Genomic DNA, 24890 nt, shown 5'->3' on the forward strand with positions numbered 1-24890 from the left:
GCTAAAATCAAGTGTGCTAATTTAATTTTTAAAGTAGGATTGTGAAATATTCCTGGTAGATTTAAAGGGGCAGTATCATGCTTTTTTCAGTCACATAATGTAATTTCATAATGCAGTCAAGTGACAATATCACCTTCAGTTTTTATAAAAATGCTAAATATATAATGGAGATGGAGATTAGACTTCCCAATAAAACACCTTGAAATTGGACCTCTGTCTCTTTAAGAAGCTCCTGCTCTTTCTAAAGTCCACCTTCAGAAAGTCATCACAACATTGCCATGGAGATTAATTGTTTGTATATTTTTACATATTTCTGTTTTAATGTAAAGCAGGTTTTGAAATGTGCCATAGAAATAAAGTTGATGGATTGATAAAGGATTTCAGAAACATCCAAGAAAGAATCAAGGCAGCACGCCAGGAATGTTTTCAATGATGGAATAACGTTATAACAGGATGTAAAGCTCAAAAAGTAGATCTAACATAATACTGTCCCTTTAAAAAATAGAGAAAAAAATTACATGTTGGTACCGTTTTGCACATAATTAAAAAAAAAACTTTAAATAAGCTAGAACAATTTGTATTTGTTAAAATAAATTGAAATTGGAAAATGACATTTTATGAAATAAGTGTTAACTTCATGGATACTCAAGGAAAAAGATGACTTTAACTTTTTAACTCTTACCAAAGCCATAGCAGCTGTGTACACAGACTTGGCAGGCAGCCAGTGTGGTTCCCTTTCTAATGCAGCCCAGGCCGAGGTTATCCCTGGAGAGGGAGGCAGAACAGGAACAATCAGATCTAGAGCCCCAATTTCAGGGACAGATAATCTGAGTACATACAGATACAAAAGTGTTGCTACATCAGGAAATTAACATCATGCTGCCACATGGTGGTAGTGCAATGCACTGTATGTGTGACCCGACCGAGGGGCGAGGTTCCTTTTATTTATAGGACGCACCAGAACACTGATTAAAACATAATAGTTTATTAAACAATTTCCTTAAAACACTTCTCTTTTTTAAAAACACATTTCAGGCGTACTACTTGGTCCCTGGAAGGGGAAGGGATTCTCTGAAATAAAGACAAATTAAATCATTCCAAAAGAAATAAATGAAACAAAACATGCCATGCAAAAAAAGAAAAGAATAATAAATCCAATAACAAATAAGCACAGACTGCAAACAAACAAAACACTTCAAACAATGGAATAATTGCTGATGTCCGATTTCAGAAGCCGCTCACAACAGGACCGAAGGAGTCACGCCCACATATCCAAAATAGCAGCAGGTTCCGTTCTGAACTGCTCACGCCACACTGACAGGACAAGACAGCAGAGCGTCCAAAGCGCTGCAATGCCCACAGCAATTGGTGCCTAAAACAGGAAATGCATTACTGTGGATCCAGGAAAAGTAAGTAAAATGAAAATGGCAGGTAGCTTACCCAGGAGTGGAAGCACAGTTTCCCGGAGAGGAAGCGGACCAACAAGTGAGGACTAGATGGAAGCCACACGCCGCAACAATCTCCAGCTGCAACCGCCAATGCCACGCCAGCAAACAATGCTGCAGAAACGCACGGCAGGTATAGCACCAGAACCAAACCACAATCCCAGCCAGATGGTACAAATGGCACTTACGATTTCCAGTAAGCCGATCAAAACCACAGGCCACTCAGTCAGCCAGCATGTAGCAGAGGAGACAAAGACACACGCACCTTGCAGCGGCCTGCCTGGCTATAAAGGCACCTGCCCCGCCCACCAATCAACGGTGCACTTCTTGTTGCAGCTGGTATGCAGAGTGAGGAGGGTGAAACACCATCCCACCACAAATGGTTATCATGGACTTCAGTAAATCATCAAAAGAGAAAAATACTTATTTGTAATATTTAACTTTTTAGGTATAAGATGTTTTTCCTTTGGCCAACTGAATGTATGGTAACTGTCATGATGTCAGTGTTATGGGATGTGTTGTGGGGTTTTTTGTTTCATAGTTTTAGTTTTCTGTCTGATGTCAGGTTTTATTTCTTGTCCATATGGATTTAAGGATGTGTTGGTTCTCCAGCCTTGGAGCCTTGATTCTCCTCTGTTAATTTAGCCCATGATTTTCATCTGTGTCTCCTGATTGGATATTCCCCTCACCTGTTTCCTGTAGTATTTAAGTTTGAGTCATGTCGGTCTGTTGCTGGATTCTTGTGTGTGTGTCTCACCTTTGCCTTCTCATGTCTGAAAAGTCAGTAAATAAACTGCGAGGTGCCATGCCGCTGTTCATCGTTTGGTTCGCCTTGACTTCCTAGAACACCTTACCTGGCAGTAGCATGTTAAATAGCTAACTGGCTGTCAGACAAATGATTCAGATATTTTATGTGGGAGTATGACATTCAAGATAATAATAAAAAAAAGAAATAAAATTGCCACATTCATTCCTTAGAAAAAAACCATAATCTCTGTAGTTTGTATAGTTCCAAGTATCTTTCTATTATCATTTTAGCTGGAAAATGTACGTGGGTGGGGGAAAAATCCACACATAATAGCAGAAATCAAAAGTTCAAGAAAAGGTTTCGCAACATGTCTTAGATTTCAGTGACTACAAAAATACCCTTCATGGCTTTAGATCTTGATGATGTAAAATGTGAGTTGTGTGATGTGCTGTTATCAACATTATTGCTTCAGAATATCACTCTTGTCCTGCAGTCTTGTGTTATTTAATTTTCTCACCTGCGTGGTTCTGTAATCTACTGTGGTGGGTTAACTTCAACCCCCCGGTTTGTGAGGGGTACAGAACCCCTTACAGACTGAAAATATTCAGAAAGAAGATGAACCATGAGAATATGAGTTCAAACGCGTTGTGCAGGTACCAACTCAGGAGGGCATGGCACCATCTTGTTGGGCCACAAATACTTTAACTAGGGTTCAGTATGGTGGACTATTTTGAAAAGAGGGAGACATTCAATGTTCAAATGAAAACACTACCAAATGCTAAAAAAACATTCCTCGCTTGTTCTCACATTAAGCAAAGTGAAATCATATTTGAAATCCTATTAAATTGGATACATAAACTGAATTGGAACAGAACTTGACCCACAGTTGAAAAATTCTGCATGATTCAGACAGAAAGAAGTATTGATAATGTATTATAAAAAGATCTGGTGTCAGACGTATGGTAATGCTTTCTTTCTTTTTTTTTTTTTTTTTTTTTTTTTTTTTTTTGCTTTATAGAAGAAAACAGAGAAAGTCAGAAAAATGTAATACTCTGATTTAATGATTGAACCCTTTAAGACCTTAAATGTTATTTAAGGTCTTAAATAAATAAATGTTAATAAATAAATGTCTCTGATTTGGAAAAATAAATAGAAATAAATAAATGTTAAATAAATGTTAAATAAATGTTATTTTCCAGTGCAGGGAGTGCATGTGCACCCGTGTGTGTGTGTGAATTGTGGTGGCTGCACTTTGCACACAGGTCCAGAATGTTTGTGTGTCTCAGATCATTAATCATATCAGTCACTTCCCATAGCGCTGCTTCTGTTGCTGCTGTTCGTTAAACATGCGGGTCACGCTCAGCAACCGACCTTAGTTTGTCTTTTTTTTTTTTTTGCCAACAGCACATAACATTTTAATAAAACCTTTACAGCGGAAAAATATCGTATTGTTGTGCAGCACTTAAAAAAGTATGTTCAGGAAACGGCCTTCTAAATCATTTCTTCTTTCCCCGGTTCCTCTGCACTTCTACCGAAACTGTTGTGCAAGATGCTGTTTCCTCTTTCCGCCCTGCCATTTATAAAGCATGTCTAATCTATGTGTGATCTTCATGTGAAGCAGCAGCTGCAGTAATAACAGCACACTCTTTAAACTTCTGCCTGGCCTTGATTTTTTTCCCAATATGTTGGAGCAAAATGGAAGAAAAGACCTCTCTGCTGAAAGTATTGCTTCCTGCTGAAACGCAGATTCGTCCCTGACAAGAAGATTTTTCTCCTCCTTCTTCTCCCTGTCCTCCAAAAGAAAGAATGGCATAAATGTGAGACCGGGCAGCAATTTGTCACACACAGCACTGAGCAGGGGGGAAGTTTACAGGTGTCGGTAGAGAAAAAAAAAGAGGCACAGACAGGGAGGCAGTTTGGTGTTGTCACAGAGATTCGGAGCCCAGAGGACCACACTACAGGAAAACGTCACATTTTCCTCTGGATTGGGGAGAAAAACAAAGGGTTCCACTTTTTATATAAATAATTGATTTAAGTTCCAGAAGAAACACAAAGAGAAGGATGACAAGTAGAAAACAAAATCTGCACCCCTGTTGCTTCGTAAATCAACATATACAGGCTCTGAAGCCTTTAATTCTCTTATAGATTTCTTTTTTTCTCTCTCTTTCGTCACACTTAAATATTTCAGTTGAAATCGATTTTAAAAGCCATTAAAGCAAATGCAAAGTGTGGTGTTCAAATGATTATTTTTCTTATTAAAGATAAAACACTTCCTAAATCAACCTTAAAAAAGAATACTTTGTTAAATCCTGATATAGCAGCTTTTGATTTCATTTTACTAATCACATCAACAAACTGCAATTTGGGTTTTTTCTGTTTGTTGGACTGATGGCTTCTTCCTGGTTAAGTGGCTTTTTATGATGCCCCCCATTGTCTACCATTGGGGATGAGTCAACTGAGAGATAAAACAATTAAAACATTTTACTGAAACTAATATTTTCACTTCACATTCAAATCTGCCTGATCTTGAAAAATTGAGTATCCACAATCAAAATATTTTGAATAGTTTTTTATTCCTCAGCACAAAACAATCAAATTTAAGTACAAAATCAAAACTTGTTGGCAACTGCCAACAAAATAATGGTCTTTGAAAATACAATAGATGTTTACACACAAAAACACAAGATGCCAAAGTTGTAAATCAAACAATAATAAACAACATATTATAATCCACAGCATTACAAATGTGTAAAAGGTTGAAGTCAATGCTCAATGTTGAAAAGAATCTACAACTATAATCACGAACTACTTACAGATTTAGCCCCAATTCACAACACGTCTCAAAGCGCTTTACAACACGAAACAAAAAGAGTCACCTCAATCAAATCAGAGATTTCAAATATAGACATTCTAAATGAATCCTGGTTACCAAACAGCAAAGTCAAGATCAGTTTAATAAAGAAATCTCTTCACAGTCATTTCAGTCAGATCAACCCAAAACACTAAAAAAGAGAGAAAATCACAAGCTATTTACAGATTCATTTACATCTGTACATTCGGAATGTTAACATTCATCGACTCATACCGGTGCCGGTACAGCAGGTGTAATAGTAAGTGACAGTTTCTGAATCACCTCTTGAGTCATAAGGTTTTAAAAATTGGCATTGATTTGTTCCAGTGAACGTTGACATTTTGTTTTGAGAATGACAAGTCATCGTTGTGCTTTGTCCACGATGATGCCCACTATTTAGGAGTGGAACTGCAACAAGCGTGCCAAAAATAAACATGGAACATGTTTTTATCAAACTATGTATAGAATCCAGTTTGTGTTGGTCAGCAGTTGTTCCTCAATGATTGGCAAGTTGCCTAAAGACAAACTTTACGTTCCTTTTTGTAAAACTCTTGTAGACACAGCTTCTTGGATGGTTATCCTCAAACTAAGATCTTCTGACAAATTTAGGTTAAAACAGACAAATATTTAGAACTGGTCATGATTACATCCACTTTGGCAAATGTTTAGCGACCTCGGAGAGAAGGTAACCTCAGAACAAGATGCTATGGTGTTAGCAGTGTGCTGCTGTTTTCATACACAAAGTTAAAGTTTGGTTTACTCAGATGTCAATACATTCTTCTGAGAGACTTTTAGGTGATTTTTAGGAAGAAAGGGCTTCTTGCTACAACTTAGGGCCCAGTTAACCCAACAGCAAAGTTTTTGGACTGTGGGGGTCAGTTAAAGTACCACGTACCCACACACAGACTGTTTCAGGTCGCCAGTCTGTCGTAGGGCAACGCAGACAGGACAAACACACACTCACACCCAGGGAGAATTTAGAGAGACCAATTAACCAGACAGTCGTGTTTTTTGAACTGTGGGAGGAAACCGGAGTACCCTGAGAGAACCCACCATGCACAGGGAGAACATGTACTGTATAAGCAGAAAGACCATAGGGCTGGAATCGAACCCAGGACCTTCTTGCTGCAAGGCAACAGTGCTACCAATTGCGCCACTGTGTTGCCCGTTTTACACATCACATTACTTTAAATTTCTTTACAGATTACTGCCTTTTTAAGACCATTTTGAATTCACATAATTTATTTTTCTGGAAGTTATGAATGAAAATCTACAGAAGGTCTAGAATTGCAAATTCATTCCAAAACTATATTATTCCAGCCAAGTTTAGTAAACATGTTTTTTTTCTAATACTCATACTCATACTCATTTCAACTAACTAATGCTTTTCTTATACATTCCCATGTTGATTTGTCATCTTATCTGTCTGATGTCTTAATAAGCTCCAGCTTCCCCTCCCGTCACTAACCTCAGTCCCTTTGGTAGATGTGTTATTTCTGCTGATTTCAACAACAGAAATGTACTTCTTCAAGCTTGGGAAACGACTAACCAAAAGATGCCTGAAGTAGTTCTGGAATTTTCTCCCTACGAATGTGTAAAAGATTGGACTGATGCAGAAGTAAAAGTATGCCATGTTGCGGGTGACTTGAACAGCATGACTGAGTTTCTGTTTACCATCACAGGTTGTGAGTTTACCATGCAGGAGCTCTATTATGTTGAAAGGAGTCCAGCAGATAAAAAACAGCAGTACGATGATGAAGATCAGTCTGACTGTCTTGAATTTAGTAGCTATTTTAGATGATATGACTGTGATTGTGATCCTGACGTAACAGTAGATAATAATAGCCAGAGGGAGGATGAGGAAAACAAAAAGCTGAATGTAAAATCCAGCATTTCTCAGCTTTATCACATCTATATTTGGGAGGTGACTGGGATACTCTTCACAATATGTCTTGTTGTCAAAGTGTTTAAACTTGTTCATGATAAGCATTGGCCTGATGCAAGCCAAACCGCTCACCAGCCACACCACCGCACAGGAAATGACTGCGTAACGTCGATTCCTCACATGAGCAGCAGGTAGCGAATACACAACAGCCAGGTGTCGGTCAAAGGTCAGCAGAGTTAAAAAGAAAACTGAGCTGTAGAAGCCCATGTAGTAGGCACTGAAGACAATCTTGCACATAGCTGAGCTGAAAATCCATTCAGAGATCTGCATGTAGACGGCCACAAAAGGAAGGCTGCTCATGAAGATCAGGGAGGACGCCACCAGGTTCAGCAGCAAGATGTTGGTCACAGTGGTCAGCCTCTCGAAGCTGGAAGGAAGTTGAACAGGAGAGAGTTAAATAAGTTTGACTTCTTATGTTTACATTTTTCTGTATTCAGAAGCTAAAGGGAACTCTGAAACAACAAAACAACAAATCCATCATGGGAAGGAGGTAGTTTAGGACAAGGCGTTAAATTAGACAGCGAAAACATCAGACCACACCAACATTCAACTAAGATCCTTCAGAGTTCCAAGGTACAAGATCAGTTAGCATGTAACCCATTTAATACTCTCCCTCCAGAAAAATTTAGAGAATCTATCTATGCCAACAACTGCAGGGACCTTAACACTGAAATTCAAACCAAACAAAACCATTCACATGGAAGCACAGGGTAGGGGGTCGTATGATGGGTTCTTTCAACAGGAAAGGGACAGAAGTTAATGGGAAGCTGCACTGAACTTAGTGAAAACCCCAAAGAAAAAAACCTGTAAAACACTTTAAAGGTCCAGAAACTCTTCTGATGTTTAGATGTTTAACGCTGCAGAATGTGGTTTGGCAGTGTGCATACTCTGTCTGGTTTCATTTCCATGCCACACTTGTTATTAGTTGTTCAGAAAACTGAAAACCACAAATTGTTTTGTTTCCATTTCACAGTTATGCAATCGGTCTATGCAATGCAAAGAAAATGCAAAAAGCTCAAATTTTACAAAAATTTATTTTTAACATGATTATGAAGAGTATATATAGATGTGTGTCCGCATGTGTGTGTGTGTGGGTGTGTGTGTATGGGTGGGTGTGGACAGGTGCATGACTAACCACAATCAAGAGAAATCTCTGTTTCAAAACAAGTTGTACAATTTAACATTTAAAAAAACAAATGTATTTATTGGAAATGCCAATTTCTGAAAAACTAAATTTTTGATTGAAAGTTTGTGCACCAAGTTAAGGTGTGTTTTTTTCTTTTTTCTTTTTTTTTTTCTTGGCTGAATCTAGATTGGTTTATTTTGCAGAAAAGCAGTGATCAACAATCAGATACTGGCATGAACCACAAAGAACAATTGGAGGATGTTGTTTGATGATTCACTCGCATATCTTATGCACTGGAAACACACTGCATCAGAGACAATGAGCTGTTCGACATTAGTGAATGTTAAAGTTTTGCCCACATCTTGAATCGAATTTCCACTGATAACCTACAGCAAACCGTCCCGCTGGATGAACATGTAGCGACATTGTGTTGACTTTGCAGCAATCTCTCATACTGAGCATGCATGTAGCAACAGTGGAAAGGAAAAGCCCCTATTTGGTAGATAGTGAATTGACTTCATAAAGTCTTTTAAAAGTACAAAGTGCTTCACATGATACTCAATCATTCACACATAAGAGGATGTCATTAGAGAATTTAACCAGTGTAGTTTCACTGCTATGTGAAACCAAACCAAGTAGTATGGTTTCACTGCTAAGCTGAGCTGCAAAACCAAGCTGAAAAATAATTTCTGTGCAGACACTGGATTAGAAACTATTTTCTCATGAGTTTTAGATGAGAAAGGAAGAAGACTGAAATCTAAGAGATGGTATTTAAATATGGTCTATGCTGCTGCATTTTTTTGTAAGTGCTTGCAGTTCTTCAAATTTCTGTAACTGAAAGGAGTCGGATAATGTTGGACAGAGTGGCCATTAGGATAACTTGAAAGATTTAAAATGTACTGTATGAATCCTTTTCAGTGCAAAGCACACTGTGTCTTTTTTTTCTCTCTGCTTGGTGTCTGTCATTGTCATTTGAGTTTCCATGAGAACAGAAAATATCCTCACACTCTTCTTCTGGAGGTAGAGCTGTTGAAGAGGCTTGGTGGAGCATTGAAGACTCTTGGGGGTTGAGATAGAAGTCTTCAACCCACCCACTCCTCTCTACCTACCGTACTTCACTCTGTAGGAGTGAAAATAACAAGCTTCCACAGAACCAGAACTTCATCTTATAGTCTCAGTGTTTCTTTTTTTCAGACAGCCTCATTACATCCCCCCACAAGCCTGTCTAAAATGTTCTCGTCTCTTGAGCCACACACACTCTGACCGTTTCAAATGCCAGAATAAAATGCTTATTTTATTTATTTACTTGCATTGAAGGGTGTTTTCTAACTCTTTCCCTTTGCCAATTTGCTGTCCAGTTTTTGGTCAAAGTTCAAAGTGGCAGTTTTTATTTATTTATTTTTTCATTTGCTTCATCTAAAGTTGCAATTTTATAATCTTATTTTTTGTTGTCAGTGGGATCCCTTACTTCCACAGTTCTCTTCATTTCTTTGCCTTCTCATATTTGACAGCTGTGCGTTTACCTGTACAATACCTTGTTTACCTGTACAAGGTATTGTACAGGTAAACATTTAATTCATGTTTACACTATACAAAGTATTCCATAGAATTTCCCAATAGTTTTCAAATACACTGTTTAGAAAAGCCCAACTAGGAAAATGTGCGATAAATTAGCTTACAATATAACAGTATTTCTCGAATAGTGTGGCGCGAGAAGCAGAACTTTATAATTGTCTTTATTCACGTTAACTGATAAACAAAACTCCGGTCACTAGGTGAGAGCAGTGTTCAGGCTAATCAACAGGCTGACTGTTTAAGCCAGTAGAAGTAGCTACACAGCCCTGCTGTAAAGGAGCAGAGGGGGAGAAAATGGAGCGAAGGATACAAGCTCGGACATTTTGAAATATATCTACTGTCATCGAGGAGAGATGGAGAAGTCTGACAGCGAAAAGAAAAATGGCAACAGAGGTCACTTATTCAAGTGCGACGGATTTTTAAAATCATGCTGGGAGTTTTATTTCCAAATAAAAGGATACAGTCATAGTCCTATGAGAATCAAGTCCTATTAGCAGAATTGGTTAAATGTTGCCAGAAGAAAGTCGTTAAATTAAAAAGCTTCAATACAGTGATATGAAACATGAACCACTGAGCAAGTCTTGTTCTTTCTATGAAATAAAAAGTTGTTTGAACAATTGTTTTCAAGTCCTGTGGTTGCTTCTTATGTGCTAAAACAGTTAGTATTTACTCATTACACATCCAGTACCAATTATAACCTTGCAAGACCCTCAGTATTCTACATTTTAGTGCAGTATGGTGAAAAGTTATCATAAAATTGCAACTTTATTCTTGTCCAGCTTAAAACACAAATCAAAAACTCAGAGCCTTGTTTTATACTCCATCATACGTAAGTAAATAGACGAGCCCTATCATTTCATTGTTAATCCAAAAATGTTATCCGTTTTTCTTATCTTTTTAACTGACAAGCTGAAATATTAGCAATGTAGCTGCAAAATTTTCCACAATAAATGTTAAAAACTTCATATTTTGTGAAAACTAAACTGAAGAAGCTGACAAGTAACCAATGCAGTTGTAAAAGGTTTTACGTACTAAATCTAAAAATGCACCTCCCAGTGAATGATTTACACTTTTTCTCTTTCAAACTGAGTTGCCTTCATTAAATGTTACTTCATAAACTGATTTTGTAAGTTATTTTGAGACTTTTGAGGTCGTACAACGCCAATTGTTTGGACAGATAAATTATTAAATATGAACAGATTCGCAACAGTGTTTCAAATCTGGGGAGGGAAAGGTACTGGGTTGGTGTGGAAAAAATATTATGATCGTCCTGGGGAGGAGCATGACGGAAAATAATTGAGAAACACTTTGCTGTAAGCACCATGACACATGCAGTGAAACTGCTGTTCAATTCAGTTTGTCTTTCTCACTGTGTCTGTTCCAATGAAATAACCCTGAGGTATTTAAAACAGGACTTATGTTTTGGAAGAGATAAGACAAGCAGAGGTTTGTGGGTGGCGTCACCACAATATCTAATCTAAGAGACAACCTCAGCTCTTTGTAGTCTTAACAGCCTGTTAAGACTTTATTCGACTTTATTGTGTTTATGTTAACAACCTCTTGACTTCAAACTAGGAAGTGATTGAAACATAGCAAAGGCTTTGTTCTGGCCAAAGAAAACTGCAGATATTCTAGTCTATGGAAATGAGACGATGTTGCTCTACGGAGGTTTTGAGTGGTTCAAGAGAAGTACATCAGTTATCTGATTCATGGACATCAACCGACTGACTAATCCAAAGTTAAATCTGTAATACTTTGGGCAGGTTCAGGGCGTGTGTAGAGATCATGTCAGTGTTGGTGAATGAGTCAATATGGGTGTGTCCGGGCGTCCTGGAGTATCTTCACACAACCCAGAATCTTAAGAGAGAGAGTTATCGCTGTTGATGAGTAATGAAAGTTTCAGGATACGATAGAGACCAAATGCCACAGCTTTCAGTGGAACAATTTGCTGAGAGGACAGGAAGACAGTCATTAGTCATTAGTCAGTAGTCCAAAGTCATACTCATGTTACCTGGAATTTCAAAACCAGAGGCATCGCCCATGTAGAGGTGACCACTAGCTGTGTTTCCATTGACCATAAAATGCACTAAATGGAAACACAGCAATTTTGAAAAAACAAAAATGGAAACACACAACTGCAATTTTTCTTTTTATTTTATATATATATATATATATATATATATATAATATATATATATATATATATATATATATATATATATATATATAATATTAGTGGAATATTGACAACGTTTTGCATAAGTTTGTAATGGAAATTCAGCTAGAATGTCTGCAAAGAGATGACTTGCTCTGTCCTGCATAGATGTGCAAATACAGGTCAGAGTTGTGTCAGGACAATTTGTGTCCATTTTACAACAACATTGCACAAGCTCACAATGTTCTTGAGCATCGGACTGTTCCTGACCCACAGCATGGCTGTGTTGGACCAGCAGCTCTAATCATAACCTGGCCCTGTTACCAGGGAGCTGTAGAAGAATGAGGAATTGTGTTAGACTAAACAGGAATTAACTGGAAGAGCAAACGTTGTGTTAGAATTAACAGGAATTAACTGGAAGAGCAAACGTTGTGGTTTGGTTTTCACACAAACACTTTAACCCCCGTTCCTGTTCTTTTTCTGTGTGACTGTTCTATGAGGCTGACTAAATCTAGCTTTATGGATTTTAGACACATCAGTTTAAATCAAGATTATGTACTGTGAAACTTTTGACATGAGCGTGTAAAAATTTTACACCCTTCATCCCAATATACACACACAGAAAAACCATCAAAATCAACCAGCATGCTTGAAAGACACAACACAGAGGGATAAAAATGTGATGGCAGCTTTAGTAATCTGAGAAGGATTTTAAAATAAATGGTAATTTTTGAAAACCTGATGTAATTAAAGCATGTATAAAAGTAGATTCAATTTTTTTTAAAATCTGTAATTACTTAATTATAATTGATCACATTTTAATCAACAATCATAACAAAATGAGCTACTTTTTTATTTACAAACTTAGACATATGAGCTCAACAACAAAAATATTGTTTTATTTATTAAAAACAATATGTTCTATCCAGTCATCTTTCCAGTATTTGAGGAACTCCTGATCATTCATTCACCTCATTTAGAAATGTGGACTGTGAACACTGACATTAGCATTGGGGCGTCTGCTGCTGCTACATGTTTAGCATTAAGATTATATTCTAGCTTGTTCCTTTTAGCATAATCTGGGGACACCAATCGTCTTTCCCAGTATCCATTCGGATTGTTTTTTTGAAGCAAAAATTGACAGTCGGTGTGGCCAAGGGAATCAATCGTCATTGTTGCAGATGTTGCTTGTGTCACATTTGCAGACATACCAGAAACACAGTACAAATGTTCCAGCTAAGAACATTTCTATGTAAACAAATAAAAATAAAATTAAAAAAGCGTTTAACTGTGCAAAAAAAAATGTACTCGTTAAGATTCAATTGATTAATCTAGATTAACACGTTAAAGTTCCGACCCTATTAAGACATTCACAGAAAATGTGTTCTGTAATAAGTCTTGCTTCAAGTAGCAATAAGCTCTTCTCTGTTATATATTTTCCCTGATTCTCTGAAACAGGGAAATGTTGCTTCACCTGTGCTCAAATTTCTTCAGCTCTGTCAGAAAACTTCACAGAGGGGGAACAGGATAGGTCTTTTTCATAATAAAAAAAAAAGCTTCAGGAAATTTTTATAGCCCACTTTTAAAACAGTGCATAAATATTTTGGTCAGAAGTGGGTAAACGTGCTGTTTTCTGCGTGTGCTTCATTGACAAATTTAAATTTTGGATTTGGATGAACGTAAGTTATTTATTTAAAATCAGTTCGTATCTTATTCCGTAAGATGTCCGACTCGAACTTGGGTTTCATATGCACTTACCGGTAGATGATGATCAGGACCAGCCCGTTGCCAAGGAGACTGAAGGCAAACATGAAGTAGTAGAGGACGGATAGCTGAGCTCCCAGGAGGTTAGAACTGTCATGGTTGCACGGTCTTATTGGTTCACCTGAATAGTTTACATAATCATCATAATACGGTGTCGTTGTCTTTTCCATCTTTCTGTAAATCCTTTCAAAAGCAGAAATATAACACAAATCATTCACAAGGTCATGCTGCAGTAAAGGACTTGGTAGCAATTAAAAATAAATCCAAGCAACTTAAATGCATGATTCATGCATGCTTTTAAGTTGCTTTAATGTATGGATCAAAAGTAGACAATGGAAGAAATAAGATGTCTTACTGTGGCTGAAGAGCACCAACTTTTCACTCTGAACTTCCGTCCCACTACAAACCCAGTGCAAGTTACTCACTTATAAGTCAGCAAGTCAGAGGAAGTTCCGAGAAGTGTGGGTCTTAAACATCTGTGTGTTCTTGTGTGTTGCAACATGTCTCTGTATGCAAAACCAACCACAGCACTGTTGACTTTTTCAAGTCGCCTGCTTTCAGACAGAAACAGTTCACATGTACTGCATGTTAATATCACAGAGTCATCATCAAAAATAAACATCTCTGAAGACTTTCAACCTGACTGCAGAATGAAGAGAAAAACAAAGACAAGAAATTGACTAGAGGCATAAGTCATGCATGGATGGATGGATGGATGGATGGATGGATGGATGGATGGATGGATGGATGGATGGATGGATGGATGGATGGATGGATGGATGGATGGATGGATGGATGGATGGATGGATGGATGGATGGATGGATAGATAGATAGATAGATAGATAGATAGATAGATAGATAGATAGATAGATAGATAGATAGATAGATAGATAGATAGATAGATAGATAGATAGATAGATAGATAGATAGATAGATAGATAGATAGATAGATAGATAGATAGATAGATAGATAGATAGATAGATAGATAGATAGATAGATAGATAGATAGATAGATAGATAGATAGATAGATAGATAGATAGATAGATAGATAGATAGATAGATAGATAGATAGATAGATAGAATGAAAACTGGAAAAATTTCTTACTTTTTTTACACTTTCAGGGTATTGCATAAATATGAGTTTTTGCTTAGTTTTCAGTCCTTTCTCTAGTTCTGTTGCTTTTACTGCTCCCTGAGTCAGGAATGGATGGACTGCATGGGATGGGGAACAAAACACAGGAACACAAATGCAAATCACTACTTAATTTCAATGAAGAAAAATGTATTCAAACCTGAGCAAATCTACCCATATCAGGAGGTAGTAATGGAAACTTGCATTTTGAAGTATACCATTCATCTGGTAAAAAATAATTCCTCATTCCAGCATTCATCACTTCCTTGTGGTTGTGGGAGTCTTTGACAGGGAAGATGCAGAGTTTGCTGAATCAGATTTTCACGTCTGTCAGACATCAAGGTCATGTCCAGCTGACAGCACCCAGCTAATGTGGGAGCGAGACAAAGTGACATTGCCCAACTTCTCCTATTCGCTCCAAAGAAGACTCCCCCATCCTGTGGATTACATTACAATTTACAAATATCCTTATTTTAAATGAGACATAGCAGCAGATCTGCTGATGACAAAGCTACACTCAGTATTTCATAAAACAGGAGGCTCAGTGCATGCAGACAGGAAAACCTTTGAGCGTGATGACGGCAGCCTTTCACCATATTTTTCCAGTAACTCTGCTGCATCATCTACACAGAACATTTACTGTCATGAACTAATGATATCTGCTGCTGTTATCACTGATAAAAAGGCACATGGTCTTTGTCACTAATCAGTTTTTTTATTCGGCAGAATGCCTTGTATCTTGTTGTAATACTGGGAGGAAATATTATTTATTTCGCTGGCATTGCTCTTTGCTAAACCAAACACTGTAAACATCTCTTGAGGTGGAAGTCAAGGTAAGGAATTTGAAAACTGGAATAAAGTACATGGAAGGAATACTCATTTCAGCTGTCTGGATTTGGGATCCAGTTGTTTTGGTCATGATCCAAGGAGGAGCCTGGAGGTGGACAGGAAAATCTAAAGATTTGCTGTTTTTCAAAGACTTGTAATACTGGAGATGAAATCCCAATCTGTTTATCTGTAGCCCCCTTCATTCTACCAACACTTAAACTTCTCCGCTAAACTCAAACCCCGAAAAGAGAAGTCCACCAACAAAACCACATTATTTCTAAAAGCAAAATTATGGCCTGAGTTTCTCACACTACATGGCCTCCAGTCCAAGCTTGACTACATGTTGAGACCGAGGATGAACTCTTTTTTTTTTTTTTATTCACTCAGAGACAGTGTCATCTTTAAGAGTGAGACTGTTAATACCGTAGTCCTGCACTAACCCTGAAAAAGGTTCCTCCTGCTCCAAAAACTTGGCTGCAAGTCTTTTCCAGAACCACAACAGACATATAGACCAGGCAACCAGACTCTATCAGTTCTGCAGTTCCATGAAGATAAAGAACTGGTTCACTGTGCCACGACCAGAAACAAACATACGCTAACTACCCTTTCGAACCTCCCTCCCAATATCCTAAACCAGGGGTGTCAAAATCCAGTCCTCGAGGGCCGGTGTCCTGCAACTTTTAGATGTGCTTCTGATGCACCACACCTGGATAAAATAATTAGGTCATTAGCAAGGCTCTGGAGAGCTTGTCTACACGAGGAGGAGATAATTAAGCCATTTCATTCCTGTGTTTTGTACCTGTGGCACATTGAAAAACTGCAGGACAGCGGCCCTTGAGGACTGGAGTTTGACACCCCTGTCCTAAACTATCCAAGGGTTTATGAGAAGTGTGTTAGTTAGAATACATAACCAACACCCATGTAACCCACTCCATTGACTCTTTGCCACTAGTACATTCTCAGCGCAGCTCGACTCTTCTCTGCACGGTTCATGTCATGTTCTATTACAACTGCTTAATAGCTCCATGTGGTTTCAGTCACCATGGCCCCCAAATCCCCAAGAGTAACACAACATTGCAGAAACACAATGCAACAAGTACAGAAATATCCACACTCAGTCATCAGAGGAGCATAGTGTCATTTTCAGTGAGATCATTTGGAGCTTTAAGGAAAACAACAGTCTCTGTTATGAGTTTTTACACCCAACACGATTCTTGTAAGGAAGTTGCTCTTATGACTCCACTTCCAGAGAATAATCAAGTGGCAGTCTACTGATATATTTTCAGCCCCATTTGGCACTTTTGGAACCGCAACAAAGTAGTTACTGCAATCTCATGCTGTGCTAAGTAAATACAAGTGGAAAAAGAGCCACATGAGTTTTGCAACACCAAAGAAGTCATTAAACATCAGTTTTCAGCGACTGCAGACTTCACAATCCTTTTGGACACCTGACGCGAGTTTATGATTTATTGTATTCTGCAGTTAAACTGTAGACTTATTTAAAAATTGAAGCCTATGAGTTTGTTTGAACTTATTTTGGGTAAATATTTCATGACAAAATATTGCTGAAGGAACTAAAAATGCTTTTTTTTAAGGTCAGGATCACTAGCCCTCTCCTAATTAAGTTAATCCTAAAAAAATATAATAAGTTTTACATCCTAATGTCAGATGGGTAGGATCTGACAAGAAATGACTGTCAGTGTGAACAGTGGAGCATTTGTGAGCGAGATATCAGAGACTGGAGTTGCTCAAAGTTTAGGACGAGTGTCATGGCAACCAAAACATTTCACCGTACAGCGTATCTATACATCATTTAACAGATAAAAATAACACTTCCATGTCAAACTTTTGATTATTATGTTTGGGGTGCGGGGGTTGCAGAGAGAAGTTGGATGTTCAGGAAGTTGCAGAGTGTCAGGAAGTGGAGTTGAAATAGATAAGAAGTAATGAGCAGTCAGTCTCCTCTGTCACAAACAGGCTGACATTACTATGGCAGCACAGAAATGCTCAACTGGAGCAAAGAAAAGGAGCAAGTATGTTTGATATTGTTTTGAATGACATTAGTTTATAAAAAATTAAGGGCATACATTAAATGTTTAGCTCTTTATTTAGGAGTTTCTAATCTTCTCTATTGTATCTGTAGCCAACAGTTAACCAAGCCACTGTGACCTCAGCATACAACCACAAACCAACCTGAATGTTTGGACTTTCAACTGGACAGTCCTCCTTAAAAGATGCATAATGATGATGTTCTAATGTTTTCACCAGATCTTATAGCTTTATGGACATTATTATCAACTTTTAGTAGCAATAAAAGTGGGGCTGCACTTCCCTTTTTTCCTGAACTAATATTGCTTTAAAAATGTGTGACCCGACCGAGGGGCGAGGTTCCTTTTATTTATAGGACGCACCAGAACACTGATTAAAATATAATAGTTTATTAAACAATTTCTTTAAAACACTTCTCTTTTTTTAAAAACACATTTCAGGCATACTACTTGGTCCCTGGAAGGGGAAGGGATTCTCTGAAATAAAGACAAATTAAATCATTCCAAAATAAATAAATGAACAAACAAAACATGCCATGCAAAAAAAAGAACAAAAGAATAATAAATCCAATAACAAATAAGCACGGACTGCAAACAAACAAAACACTTCAAACAATGGAATAATTGCTGATGTCCGATTTCAGAAGCCGCTCACAACAGGGCCGAAGGAGTCACGCCCACATATCCAAATAGCAGCAGGTTCCGTTCTGAACTGCTCACGCCACACTGACAGGACAAGACAGCAGAGCGTCCAAAGCGCTGCAATGCCCACAGCAATTGGTGCCCAGGAGTGGAAGCACAGTTTCCCGGAGAGGAAGCGGACCAACAAGTGAGGACTAGATGGAAGCCACACGCCGCAACAATCTCCAGCTGCAACCGCCAATGCCACGCCAGCAAACAATGGATTTCCAGTAAGCCGATCAAAACCACAGGCCACTCAGTCAGCCAGCATGTAGCAGAGGAGACAAAGACACACGCACCTTGCAGCGGCCTGCCTGGCTATAAAGGCACCTGCCCCGCCCACCAATCAACGGTGCACTTCTTGTTGCACCTGGTATGCAGAGTGAGGAGGGTGAAACACCATCCCACCACAAATGCATTTTTAGTTTTTTGATTTTATTAATTGATTTTGTTTATTATATATAAATATCTATGTGTAGGAAAAACACATCGGGCTTACCCTAACCCTAACAACTGGCTGTTGGAAGGGATCCAAATCAATTCATTTTTAAGTGACTTCATTAGATTTGAGCTGAAATCAAAGAGTTCATCTTCATTTTTGTCAGCATCATTGGCAGGACAAAAGAACCTCAGCATGATGCAGCCACCACTGTGCCTGTCAGTGTTTGAAAGCTTCTGCTGTCAAGATCCTGAATTGTTTGAGTTTTTAGTCTTTTCATTTTTGATCACCTGTTTATGTGCATACTGCCTCTCTTGTTTCATTATATATCAGGGATTTTTTTCAATCTGATTTTGGTGAGTCATTTGTTTTTATTTAACTTATTATTTCTCACTGTTGGATTTGTTTTGCCTGTCTCCTTGGTTACAATTGCTCCCCTCTCTGTTTCTCTCCTGCCATCTGGTTGTCTCTCCCTCAGCCTGCCTGCCTGGTCTCTCCTCACAGCTGTACCCTGTTTCCAATTAGCCTCTTGTTCTTTCTCCAGTAATCAAACTCTCTCACCTTCACTGATTGATGTATCCTACTGTTGTCTCCCTCATGTTCCTGTGTGGTTTTCTTATACCTCAGGCTCTGTATTCCTCTGACTAATTGGAAGTCACTTTTTTTTGTCCAAGATACTCTCAAAACGCATCTCAAGTGGCTCTCTGTTCTTAGGTCAGAATAAATCACATCTCCTTTATTTACACATTTTTTTTAGCAATTGCGAGAATATGGTTTAATCCTTGTCTTGTCTGACCATAAAACTTTTTTCCAGAAGACAAGAGGAAGTGGGCAGTGGCAATAGTTGCAAATTTGATCCTTTCTTCAAAGTGTTGATTCTGTAACTGAGGTTTTTTTTTCATGTTCAGTCCTCTCTCTACATTTGCTGATGTGAAATTGACTTCACTAAGAGCAGTGACACTGGTGAAACATTGACTTCCTATTTATGAAAAGTGGTTCCATGCTTATAATATTTATGCCATCTATTGATTTGTGACGCTTCACAAAACAGCAAACAGTAAAGTGCTGTTTTACAAAACAGACAAAAAAAAACCTGCCTGTTTTCCTAGAAGCACACCAGACATTTTACTTCAGACTTTCGTTTAAAATTCTAAGTGTTATGTGAAAGTGCTACTGAGTATTAAAATAAAATTGAAAAAGGTAAGATCATAGTTAATAGTCCTAGGTCCCTATGGAATTCAAGCTGGTTCCTTAAGGTGGGTGCTCTGGCAGAGAAAGCCCAATCACTTAAGTGTACATACAGTAGTTAATTCAGAAAATACTGAAAAAGAACAGAAATGATGAGCTCAGGGATTTGCCATGGACACAAATACTCTATAAATCTGAAAGATGGGGTGGGGTTAAACATTGAGAGCTTTAGAGTGAAGACAGGCAGCCAGAGGAGGAAGATCATGACAGGTGTGATGTGCTGACATGTGGAAGTATCAGTTATGTGGAATGCAAGTTGTTATTGCTCCAAGTGGCATCCAATAAAGGAAAAAAAAATCAGGGGATCAAGAATGGAACCCTGTGGCTCCCCACACTACAAGAGGAGCTCTGGAGGAGCAGATATAAACCAACTTTATTTCATCAGAGCAAACAGTTTGAGTCAGACAGTTGATTAGGCCAATATCCCAAACATAAACACTGCTTTAAAATGCAACAGTAAATGTTTGGAATGGTTCAGTGAATATATATACTGCAGATTGGTAGACTACATTCCACAGTCAGCTCTTCAAATATAAATATGCCAAATATTAGATGCTTCACTGGTTTTACCTGCTGCTGGTGGTCATAGGGCCCGATGGCCCCAATATGGCTGGCTCACTTCAGACAATGTACCTTGGCACCATCTGTGTGTACTTTAATTAGTTCTCTGGACTAATTAAAGTGTTATCCAAGTACAGGCCATTTACCATATGGTTCAAAATGAACATGACATCCAAATGAATGCAATCTTCTGACTGGCTCCAAACGTACTCAAGCTCTTTATCAAATCACGTCTTCAAAATAATTGGTTTTCCATACACTTTGTGAGCTATTAGTTTCAGCTGGACCCAGTCATGGCACTGCTTGTATCAGATGACTAAATATCAAGTTAATCAGTAAGAAACAATGTATTAAATGTCTCTTACTCTAACAGCTGACAATGACATTTCCCCCTAGAAAGTTTATGGCTTTTAGAGGAAAAGGAGATTAACAAGATTAGGAAGATTCTGTTCAGGCTGAACTGAGCTAGTGAAGGATTTGCACACTAAGTATTGTTTGAAAGGCACATTTGCAGTTACTAATGCAGGAGCAAAGACATGAATGCTCACTTGCTAAATACCTCTGGTTTGTGTCAATGAATTGAAGCCAGAAGGCTTTCTCGTCAGTTCTTAATTGCAGCTCAGCATGTAGTCTGCTTATCGTGGAAATACCGAGATAAACGGTTCTTTCTGCCATGCTTCCTGTTTTCTCTTTGCAGCATTTGACAGATTTTTTTCTTTTTCTTGTTACATTGAATTCTCTGAATTTGACTCGATGTCTGCAGTGCTGCCACCACCATACTGTCTCAAAAGCAATAGCTGTACTTCTAACTTTACATGCATATCCACATCAAGAGAAAGTGGCTTATTCTCTGCTACAAATGTCAAGAACTGAAAGTATTTACGGTTCTCTTCAGTTAACATGGCAGAGGAAGTTTAGATGTTGAACTGGATTTAAACATTTATTGAGCAAATAGACTCAATAAATGTCTTGACGCGTCAGGCGATGTGCGCCTGGAGTGGCCGCTGACTACAGTCACTTGACTCTGCAACTCTGAATTTCTGAATTTCAGTCACAGGAGCATCAAACTGCTTAGAGATGGTCTTACAGCCTTGACCTTTAACCTCTAAAGGAAATGTTTGATCACAAAATGGTTAAAATCAAATTATTTTATTATCAAGCACTGATCTTTTTATTCGCCTCACGGGTTCAAAACAGGATTTATCTCACTTTCAGCTGCCACAAACACAAAATAGGTGGCAGAAAATAACTGAGGGAGGTAAGGCAGGGGTCAGAGGGGAAATCCTACTCCACCCAGCCTCCAGCTTAACAACCAAAATGGTCTCTAAGCAAAGATCTTCTGCTCAGAAAACTCAAGAGTGTAATCTCAAAGAAACTCACTGTTCATAAGCTGACTGGTGAGATGAAGTGTTTGGTTTGCTTTCTAGTTTGAAACATCTTGAAACTAATACACAGATGCAATATGGAAGACTTAACCTGCCAAAACAGAACTAAGTAAAGTATCAAGTATTAATGGGGTAAATATTGCTATAAAAACAAAACAAAAATGTTGACTTTCCAAACTAAGATTTGTTTTTCATTCTCAATAGTATTAACTTTCACCTTTTTTTTTCTTTCTCGATTTATTTTCCTCTCCACTTCTCCCCTGCTGCCTTGTCCAATTACTTTTTTAAAATTTTTTACTCATGTTGTCTTTTCTCTGTTCTCCATCAGTGACTCTTTGAAGGAGGCAATGTGACAGAGTTGTGACGGGCAGAAGAACAGAGACTCTAGGGTTGACCTAAAGAGTCGGCCTCTCTCCAACAGCTGGGTTTCAGATGACATAGCACCGATGTCACGTCAAAGCAGACGGAGGGCCGGAAGTAAATGCAGTCCGTTTATTTCTGTTGATCCAGCATCAAAATGTCTAATGTCTGTGTCCTGCATGGTTGTTTCAATCGTCCTAAAAGATATTTTTATAAAGAAAGATAAACTTTATTTTCGTGTTTTGAAGGTAGTTAAAAAGGAGTTAAAATGAATAAAGTCAACAGATTTTAAATGGGTTTACAACAAGGGAACTAATAAAGTACAATGCATGAAATATAATAGGGACTATTACACAGAACTGGGACTGATCCTATCAGCTGCTCTTAGAATAACTTATTACTGGTTTGTTTCAATGCCTTCAGGTAGATGCAACAGAGGTTTTATTGATTTGAGCCTGCCTGTCCAGTTCATATGGATTTAGTTCACATCTGCTCACATCAGATATAAAGAAAAAAATAGCCTCTTCAAACTTCTGGATCACTTTTGAGCCACACTTTTTGTCGTTTCTTGACTCATCAGATCCCCATCAGTGTGGGTTCCTGCCTGTCCAGGCCCACGCACTGTTGCAAAGGAACCTGCAAGCCCGACTAAAAGAAGCCACATCAAATGTCACCTGAATTTATTTCACAAGCTTACTTTTACTTCAAGCCATTATGCCTTAATCGTTCAACTTTCTGAAATATGATTGGTAGACTTCTGAATTTTAATGAATAAAATCAAGTTTCGTCATACTTTTAATTTAAAGTAAATGTATATGACAAACTAAACACCACAGTGGGTTTGATGTGTAACTTAATACAATGCCGTGCCAAATCTTCTTCACTACTTGTACTCGACGACGAAAGCGTCCTTGTATGGGTTGTACTTAACCCCTGCACCCTGTACAATTATTTTAAGCTGTCTAGATGTTAAATATATTGTATTTAACGTGTTACAGACTGGAGAAGTTGAAACAACTTTAGTTGTAGCTCTTTCAACTAGACACTCTGACGCTATGCTATGCTATTTTGGCTGTGAAGATGCTTCAGATAAAGACCACCATCGCTTATCAGACATTTTCAAAACTCTGACAGTGAAAGTTTACTCATAAGTAGAATAGATAGAGACGACAGTGGCATGCTGGTGCAAAAAACCACAAACAGGCAGAGCTAGTCAGACTGAAAACATTTAACCTTAGTGACAGAGATGTTGGTCCATGGTGACTCTTCCAGTAGATTTGGTGTTTTTGCTTGCACTGTTGCATATGATATAAAGGGAAAATACTTCTACATGTGTTTTATCTCCATCAAGTAAACAAGTTAAGGAATTAACATTGTGATTATGTGAAGGCCGAGAGGCTCAATTTTTCTGTATACAAAATAACCTGCAGGATTGTGGACAGAGGCGCAACAAACTGATAAAAGGGATACAATAATTTATTTTAAAAAACAACTAGTTAAAAAGGAGACATTGCTGAAGAAAGATCATTATACAAGTCTTTAAAAAAAGTCTTAACTGGCCCACAACGGGGGAAAAAGAAGGGGCGCGGTCCTCTGCTGCTCACACGTCCAGCCTGGTCCAAACAATCCTCCAGTCCGCACGAACCTCAGTGAGCGCTAGCCCAACGGCTCCGTTCAGGGGAACACGGTCCTTACTGCTTCTGTACGTCCAGCTTGATCTCCGGTTCTCAGCCCAGCAGTTCCACTTCCTTAGCCGGCCGCCCGCTCCTCTGCCGCGACCAGATTAGCAGTCCTCAGGGCCGGTCCCTCCTGTAGCCAACGCCTGAAGCCAGTCCGAGCCGTCTGCCGCTCCTTCACGCCGTCACAGTCCAATGGCCTTTTTACTCCTCCTGATCTGTAAACAACTTGATGAAGATGCGGATCAGCTGTGTTGCTGCCGTGGGGCGCAGCGGCACGTGACCAACAACCAATCAAAACATGCAAAAAACAAAACATTTAATCCAAAATAAACTAAGAAAATAACTTCAAAATATACAATCCAAAACAATATCAAAATCTAACTCAAAAGGAAAAACAAGGTCACCTTGCCACACCCCCCCACACTTTAATGAGGCCCGTCCCGGCCGATGTTTAGTCTCTATAACGAGAAGGACATTGTCCTCTCGTAGCGCGTGTTGAACGGCGCAATCCTTGTTCCGGTTCTTCATTAACCACAGGGTAATAGAGCATTAACGGCAGTTCAGGTGTCTCAACAGAAGGTTGTTCTCTCAACACATCAATGGAAGGAGCAATACAAATCTTCAAAGCATTTCTATGCAAAGTTCGCTCCTTCCCACCTTTCTCTGGCCTAACCCGATAAAACCAGCCCTGTATCTCCAACAACCCCCACAACCACATATGGCTCTGGATCCCACCAACTATGTAGTTTCCCTTGTCCTTGTCGGTTCCTATCACGGACCCACACGCGTTCCCCCGGGAGAAGCGCACTGGCCTTGGCTTTTTTGTCATAACGCCGTTTTTCGTTATTTGCAGCACTACTCATCCTATTCCGAGCTACCTCATAAGCATAAGATAACTTCTGGTGGTGTTCTAAGAC

General features: G+C 38.6%; 1 protein-coding gene and 1 long non-coding RNA gene across 2 annotated transcripts; both read right to left on the reverse strand.

Annotated features, from left to right (window-relative positions):
• Positions 1–944: 944 nt before the first annotated feature.
• Positions 945–1727, reverse strand: LOC129364848 (uncharacterized). Its single transcript, XR_008606479.1, has 3 exons — positions 1634–1727; positions 1441–1559; positions 945–1372 (listed from the first exon to the last, which is right to left on the reverse strand). It is a non-coding gene; the product is annotated as an uncharacterized LOC129364848 (long non-coding RNA).
• Positions 1728–4775: 3048 nt separating this feature from the next.
• LOC129364547 (C-C chemokine receptor type 3-like) lies at positions 4776–14096 on the reverse strand. Its single transcript, XM_055037232.1, has 3 exons — positions 13965–14096; positions 13604–13792; positions 4776–7356 (listed from the first exon to the last, which is right to left on the reverse strand). The coding sequence occupies exons 2-3, from the start codon at positions 13777–13779 to the stop codon at positions 6435–6437; spliced, it is 1098 nt and encodes a 365-aa protein (XP_054893207.1). The 5' UTR covers positions 13780–13792; positions 13965–14096; the 3' UTR covers positions 4776–6434.
• Positions 14097–24890: the final 10794 nt, after the last annotated feature.

This window comes from Poeciliopsis prolifica, unplaced genomic scaffold (assembly GCF_027474105.1).
Source record: "Poeciliopsis prolifica strain line A6 unplaced genomic scaffold, Auburn_PproV2 SCAFFOLD012, whole genome shotgun sequence".
Classification (NCBI taxonomy): domain Eukaryota; kingdom Metazoa; phylum Chordata; class Actinopteri; order Cyprinodontiformes; family Poeciliidae; genus Poeciliopsis; species Poeciliopsis prolifica.

Coding starts and splice junctions, on each gene's coding strand:
- LOC129364547 (XM_055037232.1), bottom strand. CDS start 13,779: ATGGAAAAGACAACGACACCGTATTATGATGATTATGTAAACTATTCA. Junction 7,357..13,603: donor GTCCTGATCATCATCTACCG/GTAAGTGCATAT, acceptor ACTTCCTTCCAG/CTTCGAGAGGCTGACCACTG.